Here is a 21866-nt window from a genome sequence, read left to right as displayed (position 1 = left end):
ATTGACAGATCACCATCTAGTGGCAGAACTTGTAAACTACAGGCTGCTACGATATTTATTATACAGAACTCTTCCTCCCACTTCTTGAAATGAAGAGAAATAAATACAAATCTGCACCATATATAGAGACAGGTAGGTAGATTCAGGTACGTTGCCGCAACTTTACGGCGGCGTAGCTTAATGCATTTAAGCTACGGCGCCGTAAGTTAGCGAGGCAAGTACATGATTCACAATGTACTTGCCTGCTAAGTTACGGCGGCGTAGCCTAAAGCGGGCGGGCGTAAGGGCGCCTAATTCAAATCTGTGTAAGGGGGTGTGTTTTATGTTAATGGAGCTTGACCTTATGTTTTTGAAGTTTTTTCTTAACTGCGCATGCGCCGGGCGCCTACATTTCCCAGTTTGCATTGCGGCTACGTCCGTCGCACGGGCCTATTGATTTCGACGTGGACGTAAACGACGTAAATCCGTATTCACGGACGACTTACGCAAACGACTTAAAAATTTCGAATTTCGACGCGGGAACGGCGGCCATACTTAACATTACTATTCCATCTATTTGATGGAATAACTTTAGGCCTGTAATGCGTTACGTAAACGGCGTAAATTTACTGCGGCGGCCGGGCGTACGTTCGTGAATCGGGGTATCTACTGATTTACATATTCTACGCCGACCGCAATGGAAGCGCCATCTAGCGGCCAGCCTCAATATTGCAACCTAAGATAGGACGGCGCAAGCCGTCGCATCTTAGATATGTTTAAGCGTATCTCTGTTTGAGAATACACTTAAACATAGGTCGGCGCAGATTCAGAGTTAGGTCGGCTTATCTGTAGATAACGGAGAACGGCGTTCCTGCACTTTTTTCACAGCAGGAACGCAGTTCCCTTTGCAGGACTAGAGCAGCCGAGCCGCCCGAGCCAATCCTTCACTAAGCGCCGATTCCCAGCTCCAGTCACTGTCAGGGGCAGGCCAACCTTAGTAATCCTTTATGTTACTGGCCGCTTCCTGTATATGGATTCCTCGGGTAGTGTGCGGGTATTCCTTCACTTCCTCGATGCCGCAATGTCTCCTGGGAGCTTTTGCCATTGTTCCCAGGAAACATTGCGGAGGTCTACCGCGAGTTATCATGGGATTTAGAAAGAACTTGCTTAAAGTTCTTTCTAAATCCTGCGATAACTCGCGGCAGACCTCCACAATTGCGGTTTAGTAATTATGCATTTGAGCGCATCATTTTATTTTTTTTGGTGGGGGAGTGGATCTTGGGTGGGAGTTCCCACACTTTTTTCCCCAGGACTTGACCCCTGGTACGATCCCATTCACAATGTCTCCTAGCTGGAATCCTGATGTTTAGAATCCAGCACAACTTAGATAATGTATCTCTGCCCCCCTTCTCTATACCCCTCCACAGAGGGCACATCTGAATTATTTAGGGCAATGGAATAAGGAGACACGTTTCTTCTTTTTCCACGTGTTATGTTACCAAAATGGTCCTTCATTCTGTCCCTTATGCCGCGTACACACGGGCATGAATCTCGTCAGGTAAAAAATGTTGTTTTTCCCGACAAGATTCTTGGCAAGAATCTCTTGCCGCCCGAGTGTACACACAGTCCTTTCAAAAGAACCGCAGTTCTCTTGAAAGGCAAGAACGCGGTGAGGTCATCGTGTATTACGAGCATGCGCTCGTCACATTCGATGCCATCGCCGCCATCTTGCTACACCCTACCTATGCCGTGGATGCTACCTCGCATGCGTCAAAGTAATTTTGAGCATGTGCGGGTTTCCACGGCGACAGGTAAGTATACAGACACTCAGGTTTCTCGTCCGGGAAACAGGCCGACAAGAATCTAGACGAGAAAATAAAGAGTTGGATCTCTATTTTTCTCGTCGAGATTCTGGGCAGATGTCCCGATGGGAAACCTGAAAGCCTCGCACACTCCTCGGTTTCCTCGACAGGACAGCTCTGCCAGCAGTTTTCTTGCTGAGAAAATTGAGCGTGTGTACGAGGTCTTAGTGTTCTTTCAGTCAGGTGGTAAGATTACCACCCTAAGCAAAGTGATCCACAGTGAATCGCTTTTCAGAGGATGGTATGGCAGCGGCTGGCAGGCATTTAGAAGATGGCACTGCCCCCCACTGATGCCTGGGAGCTTTTTTCTATTTTTGTTACTGTTTCTAATTGCTGAAGAACAATTTTACATTGTAGAAGCGGGCTGCAACTGCGAGCAAAATGTCCGGCTGGCAGTTGTGCTGTGACCTCATTGATCTCTACAGGCGAGTTTGCCAGCTGGTGCCATCGGTCAGACTCTGCAGCCCGAGTTTTAAAGGCCTCGAGCAAAGGAGGTATTACCATCACCAATACATGAATGCTTCCTGCTGTAAAGTGAACTTTCACTGGTTGCTTGGCAACCATTATCCCCGCCTTGTAAACAAGCCAATGGTCATCCCAGGAGGTGCCACTGACCAAATCGCCATGACCGTATTTGATGAAGATTGTCAGACAATTCCCAGCCAATGTTCTAAATTTCATCTTGGAGCTGCCATTTCTTTTTTAGAATTCTTAAAGAAAAAATATAAAAAATAAAAAATGTTCCCCCAAATCCACACCAAACATGTCCCGTGATTAGCTGAACTTTTTTATTCAGTAGTTTTGGATAAAGTAAGAAATAGTTAAAAGAAAACTTTTTAGACCATTGCCCCTCCCCCTGTTAGGTCACCAGTTACAAAGAACTGAAGAGTCATCATAGATTTCCTGTAGATTGTGTGATTCAGAATCTGCAAATATTCTGAAGAAATGAAGGAACGCCCCATAAGAGGAAGTTCAGCACTGAGGATTTTGTATAAATTCCCCGACAGCTGAAGAGAAAAACTCATTCCGACCTCCACCATTGATCTCTGTTCTCATCAGAACCCGACCTTCACATAGAAGCAGAAGATGAGCACTCTTCAGCTCTTCGCACAGACAGACCTCCAGGGAGAATCTGTGACCATATATAAGGACACCCCTAACCTGTCAGCTAATAATGACTTTGTAAAAAGAGCCCGGTCCCTCATAGTCATTGGAGACCCGTGGATTGTCTTCAGCGGAGCTGAATATCAGGGGGATTTTAAATGCTTCCCAACAGGAAAATACCAATCACTCCTCCCATTTTGGGACCAACAAATCAGCTCTGTGAGAGTGGTGAGTGGCGGTCTGGCCAGTCCAAATATCACCCTGCATGATGAGATCAATTATAGGGGCCAACCGATGCTCCAGAAAGGACCTGTGCCATCCCTGGATAAATTAGATTTCAGGGTATCATCATATAAAGTGGCCAGCGGAGCTTGGGTCTTCTACTCTAATGATAATTTTAGTGGCGATAAGATGATCACACTGACATCAGACGCAATTCCAGATATTTCCACCATTGGCTGGAAAAATAAAGTGAAATCCCTGAAGCCATATGAAGATAAGTGAGATGTGGTGGACTGTCCTCTTCTACACCGTCTTACCATGAAATCCTGAGCCGCGTTCTTTTCTCTGCATCACCTTCTATTCTGCGGATTTCTGCTTTTATATAAGGCCTGCCTGTTACAGAGAGTCCAGATTCCCATCACACCGATCCTGACAAAGAACTCCAGAGAACACCGATCCTGATGAAGACCTCCAGAGAACACCGATCCTGATGAAGACCTCCAGAGACACCAATCCTGATGAAGAACTCCAGAGAACACTGATCCTGATGAAGACCTCCAGAGAACACCAATCCTGACGAAGACCTCCAGAGAACACCGATCCTGATGAAAACCTCCAGAGACTAAAACATTGTCCTCCACAGGGTGAGAACCCAAACCGATCCCTTCTACAATGAAAGACATTCTCAGCTTTCCAGACAGATCAGGACACTCTGACCATCACCCATCCTAATGTGTATAAATGAGTGGCTTTCCATACTACACCACTCCTGAAGAAGGAACTGGAAGACTCAACCTTTCAATCTTATTGGCTCAGACTTTTCCTGATTCTGCCAACCTTTCACCAGCCTGACCTGATCAGAGCCAAATCCGGGTAAAATATTGACCTACAGGAGAAATGTTTTTATGAAATCTGTATATAAATGTGTTCTGTGCAAATGGGGGAAAAATGTAATGTTCTCAGATTACCTTCTCTGCAGATCAAATGTTATTTTTTTTACAAGCAGTGTGAATGGGGAAAATACCTCATTATGGCAACTAGATGGTGCTGAGTGTCTTTGAAAACAAGTATTCTCCTCAGCTCCATCTAGTGGCCATAACACGGTATTTTTCCTCATTAACATGAATAACATTCAATCTGCAGAGGTCATAAAATATGGACCTACAGGGAAAATGTTTCCTCTAATAATATACAGGACTTTTTATTTATTTCCATATTTTTTTCATATATTTTCTATCACAGGGTTATATAAATCTTGTCATTGCTTGGAGTAATACAGCCAAAATGATATCTCATCACAAAGCAGAGGATTTATAAAACAAATAATGACATTGCTGTTAAAACTGCTTATAAATGTGTTCTGTGTAAATGGGGACAAAATCAAATCTTAGATTACATTCTCTGCAGATTCAACAAAAAACAGTGTGAATTGGAAAAATACTTAATTATGGCCACTAGATGGTGCTGAGTATCAAAAAAATAAATATGCTCATCAGCGCCATCTTGTGGTCATAATGAGGTGTTTTTCACATTCACATGAATAACATTTGATCAGCAAAAACCATAGCCTCAGAACATTCTATTTTGTCACTTTTGTACAGAACAAATCTACAGGCAGGTTTGATTCCCGAACAGCTATGCAATTATTATATTTTAAACCCCACTGGAATTTTATATAAGAAAGGAAAGGAGAAGTCTAGGTGGGTGTTGCAGTGTTTAACAAATAACATAACTGAAGGTATATAAATTGTCTTTCCTTATCAAATTCTGTCCTTGTAATGTTACTTTTATATAAGAAAGGAAAGGAGAAGTCTAGGTGGGTGTGGCAGTGTTTAACAAATAACATATCTGAAGGTATAGAAATTGTCTTTCCTTATCAAATTCTGTCCTTGTAATGTTACTTTTATATAAGAAAGGAAAGGAGAAGTCTAGGTGGGTGTCGCAGTGTTTCTGATGAACGTTTCCTTCTCGGTGTCATCATCCGGACACGGCGCTCACTCCATACACACACACAGAGATCTGTGTAAAGATACAAATGTTTCCATTGGGGAATAGGCGATGTTTATTAGAAATGGAGGAGTGACTTGTATAGAGGATGTTGGGCTTCTTCTATCCCATCAATAATGACTTCTTTCCTGGGAACAATCTGTGATATGGACATTCCACACACACATTCCGGGAAGGTTGCTCAGGAAATCTGTTTTGTAGGATGAATGGATTTCAGTCATTGGATCTCTGGAATTGATCCATTGTCCACCTTCTGGAATTCCATTCATCTGATCACAGGAAAGTGACATTGATTAGTTGGAGGTTCATCAATAATCTTCATATTGATCAGATCAGATGTGTGATCTTCTCCTGTAACATGGAAATCTTTCTTCTGCTTTTCTCTCTCTAGAAATAAATGTCTTTGCATTGCAGTGATCTGTGTGTGTCTGTTATATACTGGGCTGGGATATGAAGAATCCCCGGGGGGGGGGGGGGGGGAGGGACACACAGAAGGACAAATCCACACTCACATACACACATAGGCCAAGATTCAGAAGCAATTGCGCCTGCGTAACCATAAGTTACACAGCGCAATTGCTTACTTGCTCCGGCGTAGCGAATGCTCCTGATGAAGGAACATCGCTACGCCGACTGCAGCCTAAGATATGTGTGGTATAAGGCTCTTATGCCACGCATATCTTAGGCTGCATTTTTGCGATGACCGCTAGGGGCGTTCCCATTGTGGTCAGCGTATAGTATGCAAATTGCACACTAACGCCGATTCACAACGTTACGCAAGCCCTGCGTACGCAGTTTACGTCGTTTGCGTACAGCGTTTTTTTGGCGTAAGGCTGCCCCTTCTATAACAGGGGCAGCCAATGCTAAAGGATACCCGTTGTTCCCGCGTCGCGAAATTTGAATTTTATGTCGTTTGCGTAAGTGATTCGTGAATGGCGCTGGACGCCATTCAAGTTCACTTTGAAGCAAATGACGTCCTTGCGACGTCATTTGCCGCAATGCACGTCGGGAAAGTTTCCCGACGGAGCATGCGCTCTACGCTCGGCGCGGGAGCGCGCCTAATTTAAATGATTCCTGCCCCCTACAGGATAATTTACAATTGGCGACCTTACGCAGGGCAATTTTAAAGAGCGCACACGCAATTTACGGAGTTACTGCTCCGTGAATCGCGGGTAGCGTAGTAAATTTGAGGGGGCGCAGGGGAAAAACATTGCCCTGCGCCTCCGTAAAAATAGCGCAAATCTTACTGAATCTGGGCCATTGATTTCTATCATGTACACGGCTTTTCATTGTCAGAGGTCAGTGTCACCCTCTCATAATACAGAGGTCAGTGTCACCCCCCCTCATAATACAGAGGTCAGTGTCACCCCCTCATAATACAGAGGTCAGTGTCACCCCCCCTCATAATACAGAGGTCAGTGTTACCCTCCCCCCTCATAATACAGAGGTCAGTGTCACCCCCCTCATAATACAGAGGTCAGTGTCACCCCCCCTCATAATACAGAGGTCAGTGTCACCCTCCCCCCTCATAATACAGAGGTCAGTGTCACCCCCTCATAATACAGAGGTCAGTGTCACCCCCCTCATAATACAGAGGTCAGTGTCACCCCCCCTCATAATACAGAGGTCAGTGTCACCCTCCCCCCTCATAATACAGAGGTCAGTGTCACCCCCCCTCATAATACAGAGGTCAGTGTCACCCCCTCATAATACAGAGGTCAGTGTCATCCCCCTCATAATACAGAGGTCAGTGTCACCCCCCTCATAATACAGAGGTCAGTGTCACCCTCTCATAATACCGAGGTCAGGGTCACCCCCTCATAATACAGAGGTCAGTGTCACCCCCTCATAATACAGAGGTCAGTGTCACCCCCCTCATAATACAGAGGTCAGTGTCACCCCCCTCATAATACAGAGGTCAGTGTCACCCTCCCCCCTCATAATACAGAGGTCAGTGTCCCCCTCCCCCCTCATAATACAGAGGTCAGTGTCACCCCCCTCATAATACAGAGGTCAGTGTCACCCCCCTCATAATACAGAGGTCAGTGTCACCCCCTCATAATACAGAGGTCAGTGTCACCCCCTCATAATACAGAGGTCAGTGTCACCCCCCTCATAATACAGAGGTAAGTGTCACCCCCCCTCATAATACAGAGGTCAGTGTCACCCCCTCATAATACAGAGGTCAGTGTCACCCCCCTCATAATACAGAGGTCAGTGTCACCCCCTCATAATACAGAGGACAGTGTCACCCCCTCATAATACAGAGGTCAGTGTCACCCCCCTCATAATACAGAGGTCAGTGTCACCCCCTCATAATACAGAGGTCAGTGTCACCCCCCTCATAATACAGAGGTCAGTGTCACCCCCTCATAATACAGAGGTCAGCGTCACCCCCTCATAATACAGAGGTCAGTGTCACCCCCCCTCATAATACAGAGGTCAGTGTCACCCTCCCTCATAATACAGAGGTCAGTGTCACCCCCTCATAATACAGAGGTCAGTGTCACCCCCTCATAATACAGAGGTCAGTGTCACCCCCTCATAATACAGAGGTCAGTGTCACCCCCCTCATAATACAGAGGTCAGTGTCACCCCCCTCATAATACAGAGGTCAGTGTCACCCCCTCATAATACAGAGGTCAGTGTCACCCCCCTCATAATACAGAGGTCAGTGTCACCCCCTCATAATAAAGAGGTCAGTGTCACCTCGGATGCCCACGTGTCCCGGATTGCCGCAATTAGCAGGTCTCTCCCTTCATTCAGTGAGGCCCGGAGCAACTGGAAGTCAGTGTAGGGCCGGCCATGACAGGGTTAACAGAAACCCTAGTAGCTGTGGGGGGGAGGAGCAGAGGAGGGGAGGAGAGATCACAGATATCTCTTACCTTCAGTTTCCCGGGCAGTGTCAGCGTGGGGGAGCGAAGTTGCTGCTGTGTCTGCTCAGCCTGCAGGGAATTCGCTTGTCCCAAATAGTCACGGCGATGGCGGCGATCGAGGATTTATTCGGGAGATTGAGGGCGGAGGCGGCTATCCGGGGTGAGGACTGGCTGCAGAGGCAGGTGGGGGCACTTTTATCGCAGGATGGAGGGGACATGGGGCGCATGGCGTCGGGGCCTAGCCGAGTCCAGACCGGACAAGCAGCATCGGGGCCGGAGCACACAGGTGCGGTGCGGGCGGAGTCGGGGCCTGAACGGTCAGTCCGGGGGGCAGTGCGGGCACACGGGGACACAATTCAGGCCGCATCGGGGCCTGATCACACAGGCGTGGGAGCAGCGTCGTCGGGGCCTAGTCACACAGGCCGGGGGGCCTCGCGGACGCGCTCGTCCCGCCCCCCCCCGCCGGTATTCGCCCAGTATATCCCCGGGACGGCAGAGGGGGGATAGTGGACATAGCAGGGCCCCTTCGGGCCCCCCTGTGAAGCGTGCGGCAGGTACTGTGTCGGAAGGCCCAGCCGGGGGCACCAGGAGTAGCGTGGGTGCAAGGGGGGGACGGCCAGGGGGCTCAGATGCGGCGGCCTTGCCCGCCCGGCGTGTGGATCAGGCAGTGACGGGCCCGGTGGTGGGGTCTCGGCGAGTGGGATCGCAGGCCACGGTGGCTAGCCCCCCAGCTTCCTCGGCTAGCCACTTGCAGGAGGTGGAGCGCGTCGGCAGCAACAGGGTTACGCCAAGCAGGAAAGCTTCGGCAAAATCGCCGCACGGGTCCAGGGCCCGCAGGGGGAGTGAATCCGGCCCTGGGCCTTCGGCCTCCGGGACCGAGCCGCCCGGTGGGTCATCATCGGAGGAGGAGGATCGGTCGGAGGGAGAGCGGTCGGGATCTGAGGACGAGGTCTTGCCCAGGACGGTACCAGCAACGAGGGATTCGAGACGGTCGGCTGATGGGATTGCTTCCACGCAGCCCGGTAAGTCAATTTACACTGATGTTTCTGATGTGCAATGTGTTGATGTGGTTGAGAGGAATGTGGTTATTGCACCGGCGTCCCAGGTTACGGATGCTCGGGTGGGGATTGCTGGAGTTGATGTGGGTTTGCAGAGATTTCTGTCGGGGTTGGAGGCGCTGGTTAGTCAGCTTAAAGGGGGTGACAGACCACCCGCAAGCCCGGCGGCGGCTTGGGGGCCGGTCGGGGGAGCTACGGGGGTGGCCGCGGCGGCGGTGGCGGCTGCCACTACGGTGTTGGTGGTAGCTGGAAAGGAGGCAAGTGGGGGCGGCTTGGGGGCCGGGACATCGGTGCAGCCGGAGGTTACCGCCGAGTCGGCGGGGGCCGCTTCTAAGAAACGGGATTTGGTACGGTTAGCGGATGAGGCCAGGGGACAGGTTTACACCTGTTACGATGCGCCGCTGGGGTCGCATCTGAAACAGGAGGTACGGGAAAAGATCTGGAAGAGCGAGTACGTGGAGATATTCGCGCTGTTACCACTGGAAAAATTCAATTTGGACAGGGTAAAACCAGAGGATTCTAAGAAGGAAGATGAGGAGAAGAGGAGGTACAGGCTAATACCTCGCACGTTTGCAAACTGGTCGCAGGCGTATTCCATTTTGGCCAGTGTGATTGGCGAGAAGAACCCTGAGCACTGCTCGGCGCTCTTCAGTTACCAGGAGGCGATAAGTGAGGCCTACAGGTGCTATGGGGGCACAGGTTGGCTTAGATATGACGAACAGTTCAGGCAACGTCGGGCGATCAGGCCGGATATTCGGTGGGACGCCAAGGACATCAGCCTTTGGATGCGGCTTATGACGGCTCCGAGGTCGTCTGCGCCGTTTTTTCAGGGGGGGGCCGGCGGAGCCTCTTCCCTGGGACAGTCGGCCGGAAAGAAAAAAGGGGTTTGTTGGCAGTTCAACGAGGGTAGCTGCAAGTTTGGGGGGTCGTGCCGATACAAGCATGAGTGCTCCGGGTGTGGGGGTAATCACCCCTCTTGCCGCTGCTTCAAGCAGGGCAAGGGACGTCCCGGGGATTCTTTAGGTAAGAGGGAGCACCCCGGTGATGGTGAGAAGGATGCTGCCGTTTCTCGGTAGGTATCCGGACAGAGCGGCGGCTCAGCTCCTGGAGGAAGGTTTTACTGTTGGGTTCCGTATTCCTTGTAGCTTGACGGTGGTTCCGCCGCTGTCCAAGAATTTGCGTTCGGCTCTCCAACACCCGGAAGGGGTTTCTGAGAAACTACGGAAGGAAGTGGGGCTAGGCCGCATGGGGGGCCTGTTTGAATCCCCCCCTTTGGAGGGTCTTGTGGTATCAACCTTATGGGTGGTACCGAAGAAGGAACCAAACAAGTTCAGACTCATTCACCACCTCTCATTTCCGAAAGGGGGGTCGGTCAATGATGCGATTGATGCGGGTGATTGTTCGGTGTGCTACACATCGTTTGACGCGGCGGTGGGATGGGTCAGGAAGTACGGCCGGGGGGCGTTGATGGCCAAGTCGGACATCGAGGCGGCCTTCCGGCTGTTGCTGGTGCACCCGGACAGCTTCAGGTTGTTGGGGTGTCACTGGGAAGGGGAGTTCTATGTGGACAAATGTCTGCCCATGGGCTGCTCGGTATCCTGTGCGTTGTTCGAACAATTCAGTACCTTTTTGGAATGGGTGGTGCGAGACGTGGCGGGAGTGAATTCAGTCATCCACTATCTGGATGACTTTCTCTGCATTGGCCCGGGGGGGTCACGGATTTGTGCGGTGTTGTTATCTACGCTAGAACACATAGCGGAACGTTTTGGGGTGCCTTTGGCGCCCGAAAAGACGGAAGGTCCTAGGTCGGTCATTCAGTTCCTGGGCATAGTCATAGACGCCGAGAAGATGGAATGCCGTTTGCCGCAGGATAAGCTAGAAGGCCTCAAGGCGGAGGTCAGGGGCATGATTGGAGTGCATAAGGTGCAGCTGCGGGCTTTGCAGTCGTTGTTGGGTAAGCTAAATTTTGCCTGCAGGATCATCCCGATGGGGAGGGTTTTTTGTCGACGGCTGTCGGCTAGCACTGCGGGTGTTAGGTTGCCCAATCACTATGTGCGGCTCGTGAAGGAGCATAGGGAGGACCTGCGGGTATGGCACTCTTTTCTAGAGGGTTTTAACGGCAGGGCCTTATGGATGTCCGGCCCGGTCAGCAATTTTGACCTGGAGCTGTATACGGATGCGGCCGGGGGTGCGGGCTTTGGTGCCTTCTTTCAGGGTCAGTGGAGCGCTGGCTCTTGGCCGCAGTCTTGGGTGACCGCGGGCTTTACAAAGAATTTGGTACTGCTGGAGCTGTTTCCAGTGGTGCTGTCGGTGGAGTTATGGGGCACGTCTTTCCGGGATCGGAAGGTGCGCTTCCATGGGGATAACTTGGGGGTCGTGCAGGTGATCAATCGAGTTACCGCGTCTTCTCCCCCAGTGATTCATCTCCTGAGACACTTGGTGCTGCGCTGTATGCAGCTGAATGTGTTTGTGTATGCGGTGCACTTGCCAGGTGTGGACAATGTCGTAGCTGACGCTTTGTCTCGGTTTCAGTGGGACAGGTTCCGGGAGCTGGTGCCGGAGGCAGAGGAACGGGGGGTCCCTTGTCCGGAGTGGCTGTGGCAGATTCCATTGGAACAATCTCCACCTGGATTAGGAAATCGTTGAGTGAGGGTACTTGGGCAGCCTATGAGAAGGTATGGTCGGAGTGGAGCGATTTGGTGAGGGAATCGGAGGTGCACCTTTCGGGACCGGAGGTGAGGACACCGGTTCTGTATTTTTTGTCTAGAAACATGGAAGCGGGAGTGTCGTCGTCGGCGTTGGATAAGAAATTGGCCGGGTTGGCATTTCTGTTCAAATGGCAAGGGTGGCCGGATCTTACAAAGGACTTCTGGGTGCGACAAGCTCTGAAAGGGTACAGGAAACAGGGGCGGCGACCTGACGCTCGCCGCCCGGTGTCTTTTGAAGTTTTGAGAGGAATCCTGGCTAAAGTGGGGGCAATATGTTCATCCAGGTTTGAAGTTACATTGTTCCGCGCGGCATTCGCGCTGGCATTTTTTGGGGCCTTTAGGGTGGGCGAGCTGGTGAGCCCGTCGAAATTGGTCCAGGGGGGCATGGGAGTCTCGGATGTCGGTTGGACCCCGGAGGGGGTCACGTTGTGGCTCAGAAGGTCCAAAACGGATCAGAGTGGCAAGGGAAGGGCGGTTCACGTGTTCCCAATTGAAGGGTCGGAGTTGTGCCCGGTCGGGCTGGTAAGGGACTACCTGGACATCCGTCCGGGGGTGGGGGGCGCCTTTTTGGTACACGAAAATGGGTCCCCGATGTCACGATATCAGTTTGTGGCAGTGTTTAGGAAGTGCCTGGGGGCATTGGGCCTGGTGGCAAAGGAGTTCTCGGCTCATTCCTTTAGGATCGGGGCAGCTACGGAGGCGGCAAGGAATGGACTGGGTGAGGAGGCAATAAAGAGGATATGGCGTTGGGAATCCAGGCGTTTTCGATTATATGTTAGGCCACAGCTGGTGGCTAGTTTGGGTTGAGGGTCTGGGGAGTTGGTTTGGAGTTAAGGGGCAAAGGGGTGACAGTGATTACTCAAAAGCGGGTTATCTCTATGGGGGTATGTTGGTGACGTGTTTTTTTTTTTGTTTGTTTAATGTTTTTCAGGTACTGGACCGCTTTTGGTCTGGATAATGGGCCACTCCTATGTGGTTCGGGGGGCCAGACGGGCGGACGATCGCCCGACCGGTCGCCAGCTGGGAATATCGAGACAGGAGGCGAGTGTAAGATGGTTGGGGGTCCCCGGGATGTTATGGAGCAAGGTGGTGCCGGAGGTGCACAAATTTGCACGGCTGGACAGGCCACCGGAGGTTCTGGTTATTCACGCCGGGGGGAATGATCTTGGAGTGAGATCGATGATGGAGATAGCACGGGACATTAAATTTGACTTTCAGCGGATTCGGATGTCCTTTCCGGATACGATAGTGGTGTGGTCAGACATGGTGGCCAGGTCAACATGGAGGATGGCCAGGTCGGTAGAGGGGGTGAATCGGGCGCGCAGGAAGATAAACAGAAATGTGGGGCGGTTTGTGCTCAGGAACGGGGGGCTAGTGGTTCGGCACCCCGAATTGGAAGTGGACACATGGAGATACCTCAGGAGTGATGGTGTTCACCTCACGGACATGGGGATTGATATGTGGGTGTTGCGTTTAGAGGAGGGGGTACAGCAAGCGATGAGGGTGTGGAGGTGCTCCCATAGGTAAGGGGTTACCTTTGGGTGCTGGTGGCGGGTGTTTTTGGACTTTGCAGGAGAAGATATTACCCCAAAGATGGACGCCAGTACCCAGCGGTGGGAGGGGTCCTGAAGGGGTTTCTAGTTGCCAGTCTACTAATGTAGCTGGAAGGTTGGTGAATGGGGCACTGCGGTCAATGGTCGTCTTTGAGCCAGCTTCGGCTTGAGGCCTATGACCAGAGGTTAGGACACCGCAGTGCCAAAAAAGTGTTACATAGTTACAAAGTTTAAAGGTTAACGAGTTAATGATTAATGGGTCCTGCAAAGTCCAGCACCATGTTTAGAGAGGTTATTATCTCAGGAAATAAGTGTTTTTTCTCTATGTGTTATTGGTTTTTGTTATTGGTTATTTATGATTATTTAAAGAGTATTTAAAATAAAGGAGGCTGCTACGGCCAGTTTTTACTCCAACATTAAGTAGTGGTCTGATTATTTATTAAAGGTTAAGTGGGGGGTATTAACTGTAAAGGGGCTTTAGCGGTCAGGGTGAATTCTGGTATACCATAGTCAAGCCTCCAGCTCTCTCACTGGCTTTCCCCCGCGGCATGGATGTATACTGTGGCCCCGCCCCTCTTCTGAATTCCCTAGGAGGATAGGTGGCCAGAGCGCCTGTCATTGCAATAATCCTCATGGCTCCATGATCGCTCTGTAATCCTGGCCAGCACCTAGTCCTCTCATACAGCCTCATCATCTGCAGGCAGGGTTGACATCACTCACTACCTCTGCGGTGCACAAACGTTCCTAATTTTGCATAATAAACTGTGGGCACATCCAGGGGCAGACTGAGCAGCTCATGGGGCTTCCCTGACTCTGGGGTCCTCGGTTTCTGCCCGACTGATCAGTCCGCCCCTATACCGGACTGTTCGTAGAAAAAAAAAAAATAATTAACAAAAAAAAAAACGGACGGTTAGCAACACAGATCCTCACCGGGCCCCTCTCGGCTGCGGGCCCCATAGCGCCCGCGTGGGTCGCTATGGCGGTAGTTCCGCCACTGGGTGTCAGGCTATGAGTGGAAAGTGGCACACTGCATCTGGTGGCAGGCTACGGGTGGAAAGTGGCACACTGCATCTGGTGGCAGGCTATGGATGAAAAGTGGCACACTGCATCTGGTGTCAGGCTATGAGTGGAAAGTCACACACTGCATCTGGTGGCAGGTTACGGGTGGAAAGTGGCACACTGCATCTGGTGGCAGGCTATAGGTGGAAAGTGGCACACTGCATCTGGTGGCAGGCTACGGGTGGAAAGTGGCACACTGCATCTGGTGTCAGAAAAGCCCAGAGTAAATGGAATATAATGTAATAAGCGACGGGAAAACATGACAGTGTTAATAGGGGACAAAAAGCCTAAGGATAAGTAAGACGTTTTGGTATTGGGTAGAAGGGAGAGTGAGAGGGGGCTGGAGTTGATAAATACAGTTGGCCCCTCCCCCAGGGCACCACAGAGCGAGGGAAAGTTCAGAGAGCAGGAGCCATGTCAGATGTGGAGAAACTTCTGGCCCAGCTTCGGGCAGAATGAGTGACACGGGGCGTAGCTCCAGGAGACCCTGGGGCTGATGCTGGCAGGTATGGATACTGGTTCCAGTACTGTGGGGAGGGAGGCCGGGCAAGCTCGGAGGTCCCGGCCTCCGGAGCACTTCTCACTGGACCCCTCCTCTCGGGCTCAGCGGCAGCATGGGTGTCCCTCGAGGGCCCCTTCGGGCCCCCCTTCCAAGGGTGCGGAGCCAGTCGGGTGCGGGACCCTCGGCATCCAGGGACTGGTCGCTTGAGGGGCCTTTGTCAGGAGAGGATGAGTGGCTGGGTCTGCTGTCGAAGGGTGAGCTGACCGGTTCGGAGGATGATCGTGACCCCGGAAGGACAGCTGCACGGGTGGAGAGAGGCCATTCGGCTGGTGGGACATTTTTCAGGCAGCCCAGTAAGTCAATAATTTCTTCTTCATGTCAGGCTGCTAGCATGGTTGGCGTGGGCCGGGAGTGTGGGCCTAGTGGGGGGTGATGGGGGGGGCCGCAGCGGCATGGGGCTCAGCGGGTGTTTCTGCTGGGGTTTTTGGCGGGGCTGAAGGTTTTAGTCAGCTGGTTGGAGAAGGGGGACGCAGCCCCACCAGCCTAGCGGTGGTGTGGGTTCTGCCGGTAGGGGGGCCTGGGGTGACACCCGCAATAGTAACCATGGCTGCTGCAACTGTGGTGGTGGCTGGGGTTGAGCAAACCCGAACTGTAAAGTTCGGGTTCGTACCGATTTTTTTTGGACTCGAACCCGAATAATTTGCTGAAAGTTCGGGTTCGGAGTTCGGCTATGTAATGGCCCTGCACAAAGTGTCATTTCTGAAAGGAAAAAAAGTCATTTAAAACCGGCTTTGCAGCTGTAATGAATTGTCGGCTCTGGCAATTTCATCGCCGACCTTCTCTCTCCGCTGGACACGCAGCCCAGCGAATGAGGCAGCCGGAGTTTTGACATTTCTTATATACGGGAGGCGGGGCCACCCATCACGTGACCCCATCCCCCTCTGACGCACACTCTGCTACGTCACTGGGAAAGCCCAGACATCCCCCTTGCGTCAGAGGGGGCGGGGTCACGTGATGGGTGGCCCGTCTCCCCTATATAAGAAGTGTCAAAACTCCGGCCGCGTCATTCGCTGGGCTGCGTGTCCAGCGGAGAGAGGAGGTCGGCGATGCTGCTCTGGATGGATGGATTTCTCATCGCTGGACCAGAAAGATCACCCGTCGCTGGATACAGACAACGTTGGAGTGGGCAGCCGGATCGAGATCGGGATTACTACCGCAGGATTTTTTTTATTTTTTTTATTAATAAAGTACTTTTTTCTAGGTGTGTGTGTGTGTGTTTTTTATTTTAACTATTTACACTTCCTTCATGAAATGGTAGAGGTACAATGTACCCCATTACCAATTCACATAGGGGGGGCAGGATCTGGGGGTCCCCTTTGTTAAAGGGGTCTTCCAGATTCTGATAAGCCCCCCGCCTGCATACCCCCACAACCACCAGGCAAGGGTTGTGGGGATGAGGCCCTTGTCCCCATCAACATGGGGGCATCCTCCCCATGTTGAGGGCATGTGGCCTGGTACATTTCAGGAGAAGGGGGGGCCGCACTCTGTCCCCCCCTCTTTTCTGCGGCCGGCCAGGTTAACGTGCTCGGATAAGGGGTCTGGTGTGGATTTTGGGGGGAACTCCACGCCATTTTTTTTTAAATTGATGGCGGGGTTCCCCGTAATATCCATTCCAGACCTGAAGGGTCTGGTAATTGAATCTGGGGGGACCCCCACGCAATTTTTTTTTATTTTTTATGAATGAATCCTCTCTGAATTGCCAAAGCCGACAATTCATTATAGCCGCGAGTCCGGTTTTAAAATACTTTTTTTCCTTTCAGAAATGACACTTTGTGCAGGGACAGTTTATTTTTATGTTATTTTAAGTTATTTCCCTATCCACATTTGTTTGCAGAGTACTTGCCATGCTCTTCCCGACATTTTGCTGCCATTTGCAGCCCTCTAGCCCTTTCCATTTGTTTTTTAGAGACATTTTAGTAGTCAAAAGTGACTTCAATGGGGTTCGGGTTAGGGTCAAGTTCCGGTCCCGAACCCGGACTTTTTTCCGAAGTTCGGCCGAACCCGCAGAACCCGAACATCCAGGTGTCCGCTCAACTCTAGTGGTGGCTCCTGCAGTTTCAAGTGAGGTAGCGAGCCAGGGGCAACAAACGGCTGTGAAGTCATGGGTGCGGGGGAACCCACAGGTAAGCAGGATGTCATTAGGCTGGCTGACTTGGAAAAATGAGAGGTATATGTGAAGTGGAACAATCAGTTGTTTGCAGAGCACACATTTCGTCTTTTTGATATAATGCATCTTAGGCCCGGTACACACGAGCAAACATGTACGATGAAACCGGTCCGTCGGACCGTTTTCACCTTACATGCCTGCCAGAGGGCTTCTGTACGATGGTTGTACACACCATCGTACAGAAGTCCGCGCGTAAACAATAGGCGGGGTGTGTCCCCGTCGTCGCCGCGGCGATGACGCGGAGACGTGGGCGGGCCTGCCATTTAAAGGCTTCCACGCATGCGTCGAAGTCATTCGACGCATGCGAGGGACGGCGGGCGCTCGGACATGTACGGTAGGTCTGTACTGACGACCATACATGTCCAAGCGGGCAGGATTCCAGCGGACGGTTTTAAAACACGTCCAGGAATATTTGCCCGCTGGGAAAAGGCCCGGCGGGCAAATGTTTGCTGGAATTCGGCCCGCTCGCGCCTACACACGACCGAACATGTATGCTGAAACTGGCCCGCGGACCAGTTTCAGCATACATGTTTGGTCGTGTGTACGGGGCCTTAGGCTAAAATTCACTCACCATTCGTTCAAGTAAAGAAACATCACCGCACTGCTATGGTAATCTTCATACTGGCAGCTTCCTGACGTGGAAAGTTGGCTGTATGCAGAGCACATAGCCAAATCTCCTATCTCCTGTGCTAAAAAGGCACACATTTTGTCTTAATGATATGTAGCGCCTGGTTACTTTAGGTACCGGTGCTATTTAAATTTCGAGGGAGATCAGAGTGTAGTTGAACTCTGATCCAAATTGTTATGTGCAAAACAGGGCCTCTGTCTCAGCTTGGCTGTGCTGTGGGCTCATTCTGTCGCACTGGGGTGTTCTTCCCACCCCAGTGCAGTAGGTGGCAGCAGTGGAGTCGAGGTTTGGGTGCTCTTCCCCAGCAGCCAATCAAGAGGGTTGAGCCTCGCTGTGCATGCTGGGGAGGGGTATTTATGGGGCAGACACCATTGGTTCTGGGTCGTCTTCTTCTTCTGGTGTGGCACCCACCTTTAGGGTGGCAACATCACGGCGCCCTGGCGTTATGGCCTACCTGGCCAGGGCGTGCGTGCTATGCAATGTTCCTGGTTTTCCGGACCATGCTGGTCCGGAACATTTGCGCAGCGACGGGGACCCAGTGATCGACTGGGTTCCCATCTTTGAGGATCCCAAGCTGTATTGCTGTTCGGTGGGGAGTCCATCTGAGAAGCGCCATTGAGAGGCTGGCGGTCCAATAGGATCTCGACAAACCCCTGGGGATCAAAGTAGCCGGACACTGAAGGATTGATCACCTGTCAGTCGGTACCTGGGCGACATTAAGAAGAAGATCCAGGCGTAACTAACCTAAGGAGGGTTACCTCCGTATCTACAGATCAGAGAGGGCCTGTGAATGAATAAATGAATGACTTGTATAGCGCTACTCATGCAAATTGAATCGTCTCTGGGCAGAGGTGTCTCCCTGACGTCCATTCAGGAGAGTCTGTGGCAGAGACTTGTCCTCAAGTTCATTCAGGAGGGTCTGTGGCAGAGACTTTTCCTCAAGTTCATTCAGGAGGGTCTGTGGCAGAGACTTTGTCCTAAAAAGGTTTGAGTGATACTCTGGCTGCCAGGACAGTGGGAGAGGCCTGTCCGGGTATGCTAACCCACTAGAGCAGGAGTGGCGCAGAGAAGTGTTATACTTGGGAGCAGGACTGTTTCCCTATTGCTACGCCTGAATTTGCTATTCTCCTTTCTTCCTTCAACTTTACCTTCTTCACCACAAGTTTTATTGTTTTTACCCGGCTGGGTAATAAAGAGCACAGCAAAGAGCACCTGTTGCGGACATTCCTTTACTTCTGCTGTGTGAGACACTCTCAGCCCTGTTGCTGAATGATTCTTCCTCTCCTGTGACGTTCTCAGGCTCCTAGCTGCTTAAGCGCCTGATTTCTGATGCTCTGGATCTGCGGTTTCGTGGGTCTCTTGGTCTCTGGCTCTTGGATCCCCCCTGCTCTCCTCCCTGCCCTTAGTTCCTGTCAACTCCTGGGCGATATTTACCAGATACATCAGAGTGCTGCAAGGAGGACAATAAGGAGAAGACTACAACAGTAGCTCTGCCATTTTTGTATTATATTTCCTTCTCTGTTCCTGGAGTTCCCCCACCTGCAAAGAGCAGGTGGGGGAAGGTGAAAGGAGACGTGGGATTGGAGCAGTATAGAGACCTTTTAATTATTAACAACATTACACATTAAAACTTTGAATGTGGACTTTGAATGGCCCCTAACAGACCCCGCGGTAAGGCACAGACTGTTACTCTGTGCTCTTCCCCCATATCAATGGCAGTAAAAGCTACTGGAAAATCAGTGGTAAAATCTCCTTAAACTGCTCAGGCAATGGGGATACTGGTGGAGACTAAGACTGCGGTGGAAAAAGAGGTAGAGCAACCCTCTTTTGTTAACCACTTAAGCCCCGGACCAATATGCTGCCTAAAGACCCAAGGGGTTTTTACAGTTCGGGACTGCGTCGATTTAAAAGACAATTGCGTGGTCGTGCGACGTGGCTCCCAAACAAAATTGGCGTCCTTTTTTCCCCACAAATAGAGCTTTCTTTTGGTGGTATTTGATCACCTCTGCGGTTTTAATTTTTTGCGCTATAAACAAAAATAGAGCGACAATTTTGAAAAAAATTCAATATTTTGTACTTTTTTCTATAATAAATATCCCCCAAAAACATATATATTTTTTTTTCCCTCAGTTTAGGCCGATACGTATTCTTCTACCTATTTTTGGTAAAAAAAATCGCAATAATGGTTTATCGGTTGGTTTGCGCAAAATTTATAGCGTTTACAAAATAGGGGATAGTTTTATTGCATTTTTATTTTTTTTATTTTTTTTACTACTAATGGCGGCGATCAGCGATTTTTTTCGTGACTGCGACATTATGGCGGACACTTCGGACAATTTTGACACATTTTTGGGACCATTGTAATTTTCACTGCAAAAAATGCATTTAAATTGCATTGTTTATTGTGAAAATTACAGTTGCCGTTTGGGAGTTAACCACAGGGGGCGCTGTAGGAGTTAGTGTGTGTTAGTGTGTGTTTACAACTGTAGGGGGGTGTGGCTGTAGGACTGACATCATCGATCGAGTCTCCCTAATAAAAGGGATCACTCGATCGATGCGCCGCCATAGTGAAGCACGGGGAAGCCATGTTTACATACAACTCTCCCCGTTCTTCAGCTCCGGGGAGCGATCGCGACGGGGCGGCTATAAACGAAGAGCCGCGCCGTCGTCCCGGATCGCTCCCCGAGGCTTACTGACCGCCGCATGTAGCGGGGGTGTCCCGATCGGACCCCCGACCCACGTCAAGCAGAGGACGTACAGGTACGTGCATGTGCCTGTCCGTGCCATTCTGCTGACGTATATGTACATGAGGAGGTCGGCAAGTGGTTAAAGATATTATGGGAGCCATCAAAATAAGTAGCGAGGCTCTTACAGCAAAAATGGATGCCGTATCGTTAGATGTCAGTATAATGAGACACGAATTTGACAAGATACAGCAAAAAATATTAGCAATAGAAGCTCGGGTCACAAAAGTGTGAAAAAAAATGTATAATGAAGTGTGGCATATAATGGAAAAACAAACTATGACATTACGGGATAGAGCAATTGATACAGAAAGCCGACTGAGAAGGAAAAATATCCGGATTTTGGGCCTACCAGAGCGGGCAGAGGGAGATAATTCTGCATATTTTGCAGAAAAATTACAAACAGAGACCATTGGTCTTACATTAAGAACTCCAAAATTTGTAATAGAAAAAGCACGTAGGATCTCTCTCCGTATCCCAAAACCAGGGGCATTCCCTCCTTCAATTTTTGCTACGTTTACTAAACTACAGAGACAGAGATCAAATTCTATCAGCCGTTAAATAAATGGAGATATACAATTCGAAAATACAAAGTTATTATTTTTTCCAGAACTCACAGAGAGGATTCGACGGCTGGAAGGTGCCCATAAACACACACTTGCTCTTAAGACGCTGCAGGACTTAATCCAGGCACGAGCTGAACTTGTGGAGGTTATTGGTAAACAGATCAGGCGAAAATTCATTCTGGCCAAAAAAACGTTTTACAAATATGAAAACAAGGCTAGCAAACTGCTTGCGAGGTCCTTACAATCTAAAAAAGCCACGACAACCGTCCACTACCTTACTGACGAACAAGGTCATAAACTTCTCTCTTCCCCCGACATTGCTAAACATTTTGTTGATTACTATACGAAACGTTATAATTTACTCTCACCTGACTCTCCTACTGCGCAAGTCGCGAGACGGGGAATGATGGAGGAGTTTTTGAAGGAATTTGGCCCCACCCACTTGTCGGAAGCTGCTAAAACTGAGCTTGACAGACCCCTTAACAACCAAGAGGTGGAAGTGGCTCTGAAACAAATGAAATCAGGCAAAAGCCCAGCCCCAGACGGCCTGATGGCGGGCTATTACAAAACGTTTGCGAAAACTCTCACACCATTATTTCTCTCTGCCTTCAACTCCTTTGCTAACCGCTCTGTACCTCCCTGAGACCTTCTGACTGCTCATATTGTAGTAATACCGAAACCCGACAAAGACCTCTCCGTAGTAAGTAATTATAGACCCATTTCACTGCTCCATGTTGACTTGAAATGGTTTGCCAAAATGATAGCGAATAG

The 21866-nt window shown here is 50.3% G+C and overlaps 1 protein-coding gene and 1 long non-coding RNA gene across 2 annotated transcripts; both read left to right on the top strand.

The window, feature by feature from the left end:
• The first annotated feature begins 2846 nt into the window (after positions 1-2846).
• Positions 2847-5587, top strand: LOC120924721. Its single transcript, XR_005746411.1, has 2 exons — positions 2847-4983; positions 5100-5587. It is a non-coding gene; the product is annotated as an uncharacterized LOC120924721 (long non-coding RNA).
• Positions 5588-8155: 2568 nt separating this feature from the next.
• Positions 8156-21738, top strand: LOC120946105. The gene is made up of 4 exons (XM_040360870.1): positions 8156-8336; positions 8605-9072; positions 11641-12534; positions 21140-21738. Exons 1-4 carry the CDS (start codon positions 8156-8158, stop codon positions 21736-21738), a joined length of 2142 nt encoding a protein of 713 aa, XP_040216804.1.
• The last annotated feature ends 128 nt before the right edge of the window (positions 21739-21866 follow it).

This window comes from Rana temporaria, chromosome 1, assembly GCF_905171775.1.
Source record: "Rana temporaria chromosome 1, aRanTem1.1, whole genome shotgun sequence".
NCBI lineage: Eukaryota > Metazoa > Chordata > Amphibia > Anura > Ranidae > Rana > Rana temporaria.
Note: the sequence above shows the minus strand (reverse complement) of the source record. Positions and strands in the feature narration are given on the sequence as shown.

Excerpts from the sequence above, each read along its gene's own strand:
- LOC120946105 (XM_040360870.1), top strand. The coding sequence starts at position 8,156 with ATGGCGGCGATCGAGGATTTATTCGGGAGATTGAGGGCGGAGGCGGCT. Across the intron at positions 8,337-8,604 it reads ATCGGGGCCGGAGCACACAG|GTACTGTGTCGGAAGGCCCA; the intron begins GTGCGGTGCGGG and ends AGCGTGCGGCAG. Across the intron at positions 12,535-21,139 it reads GGCGGCAAGGAATGGACTGG|AACTCACAGAGAGGATTCGA; the intron begins GTGAGGAGGCAA and ends TATTTTTTCCAG.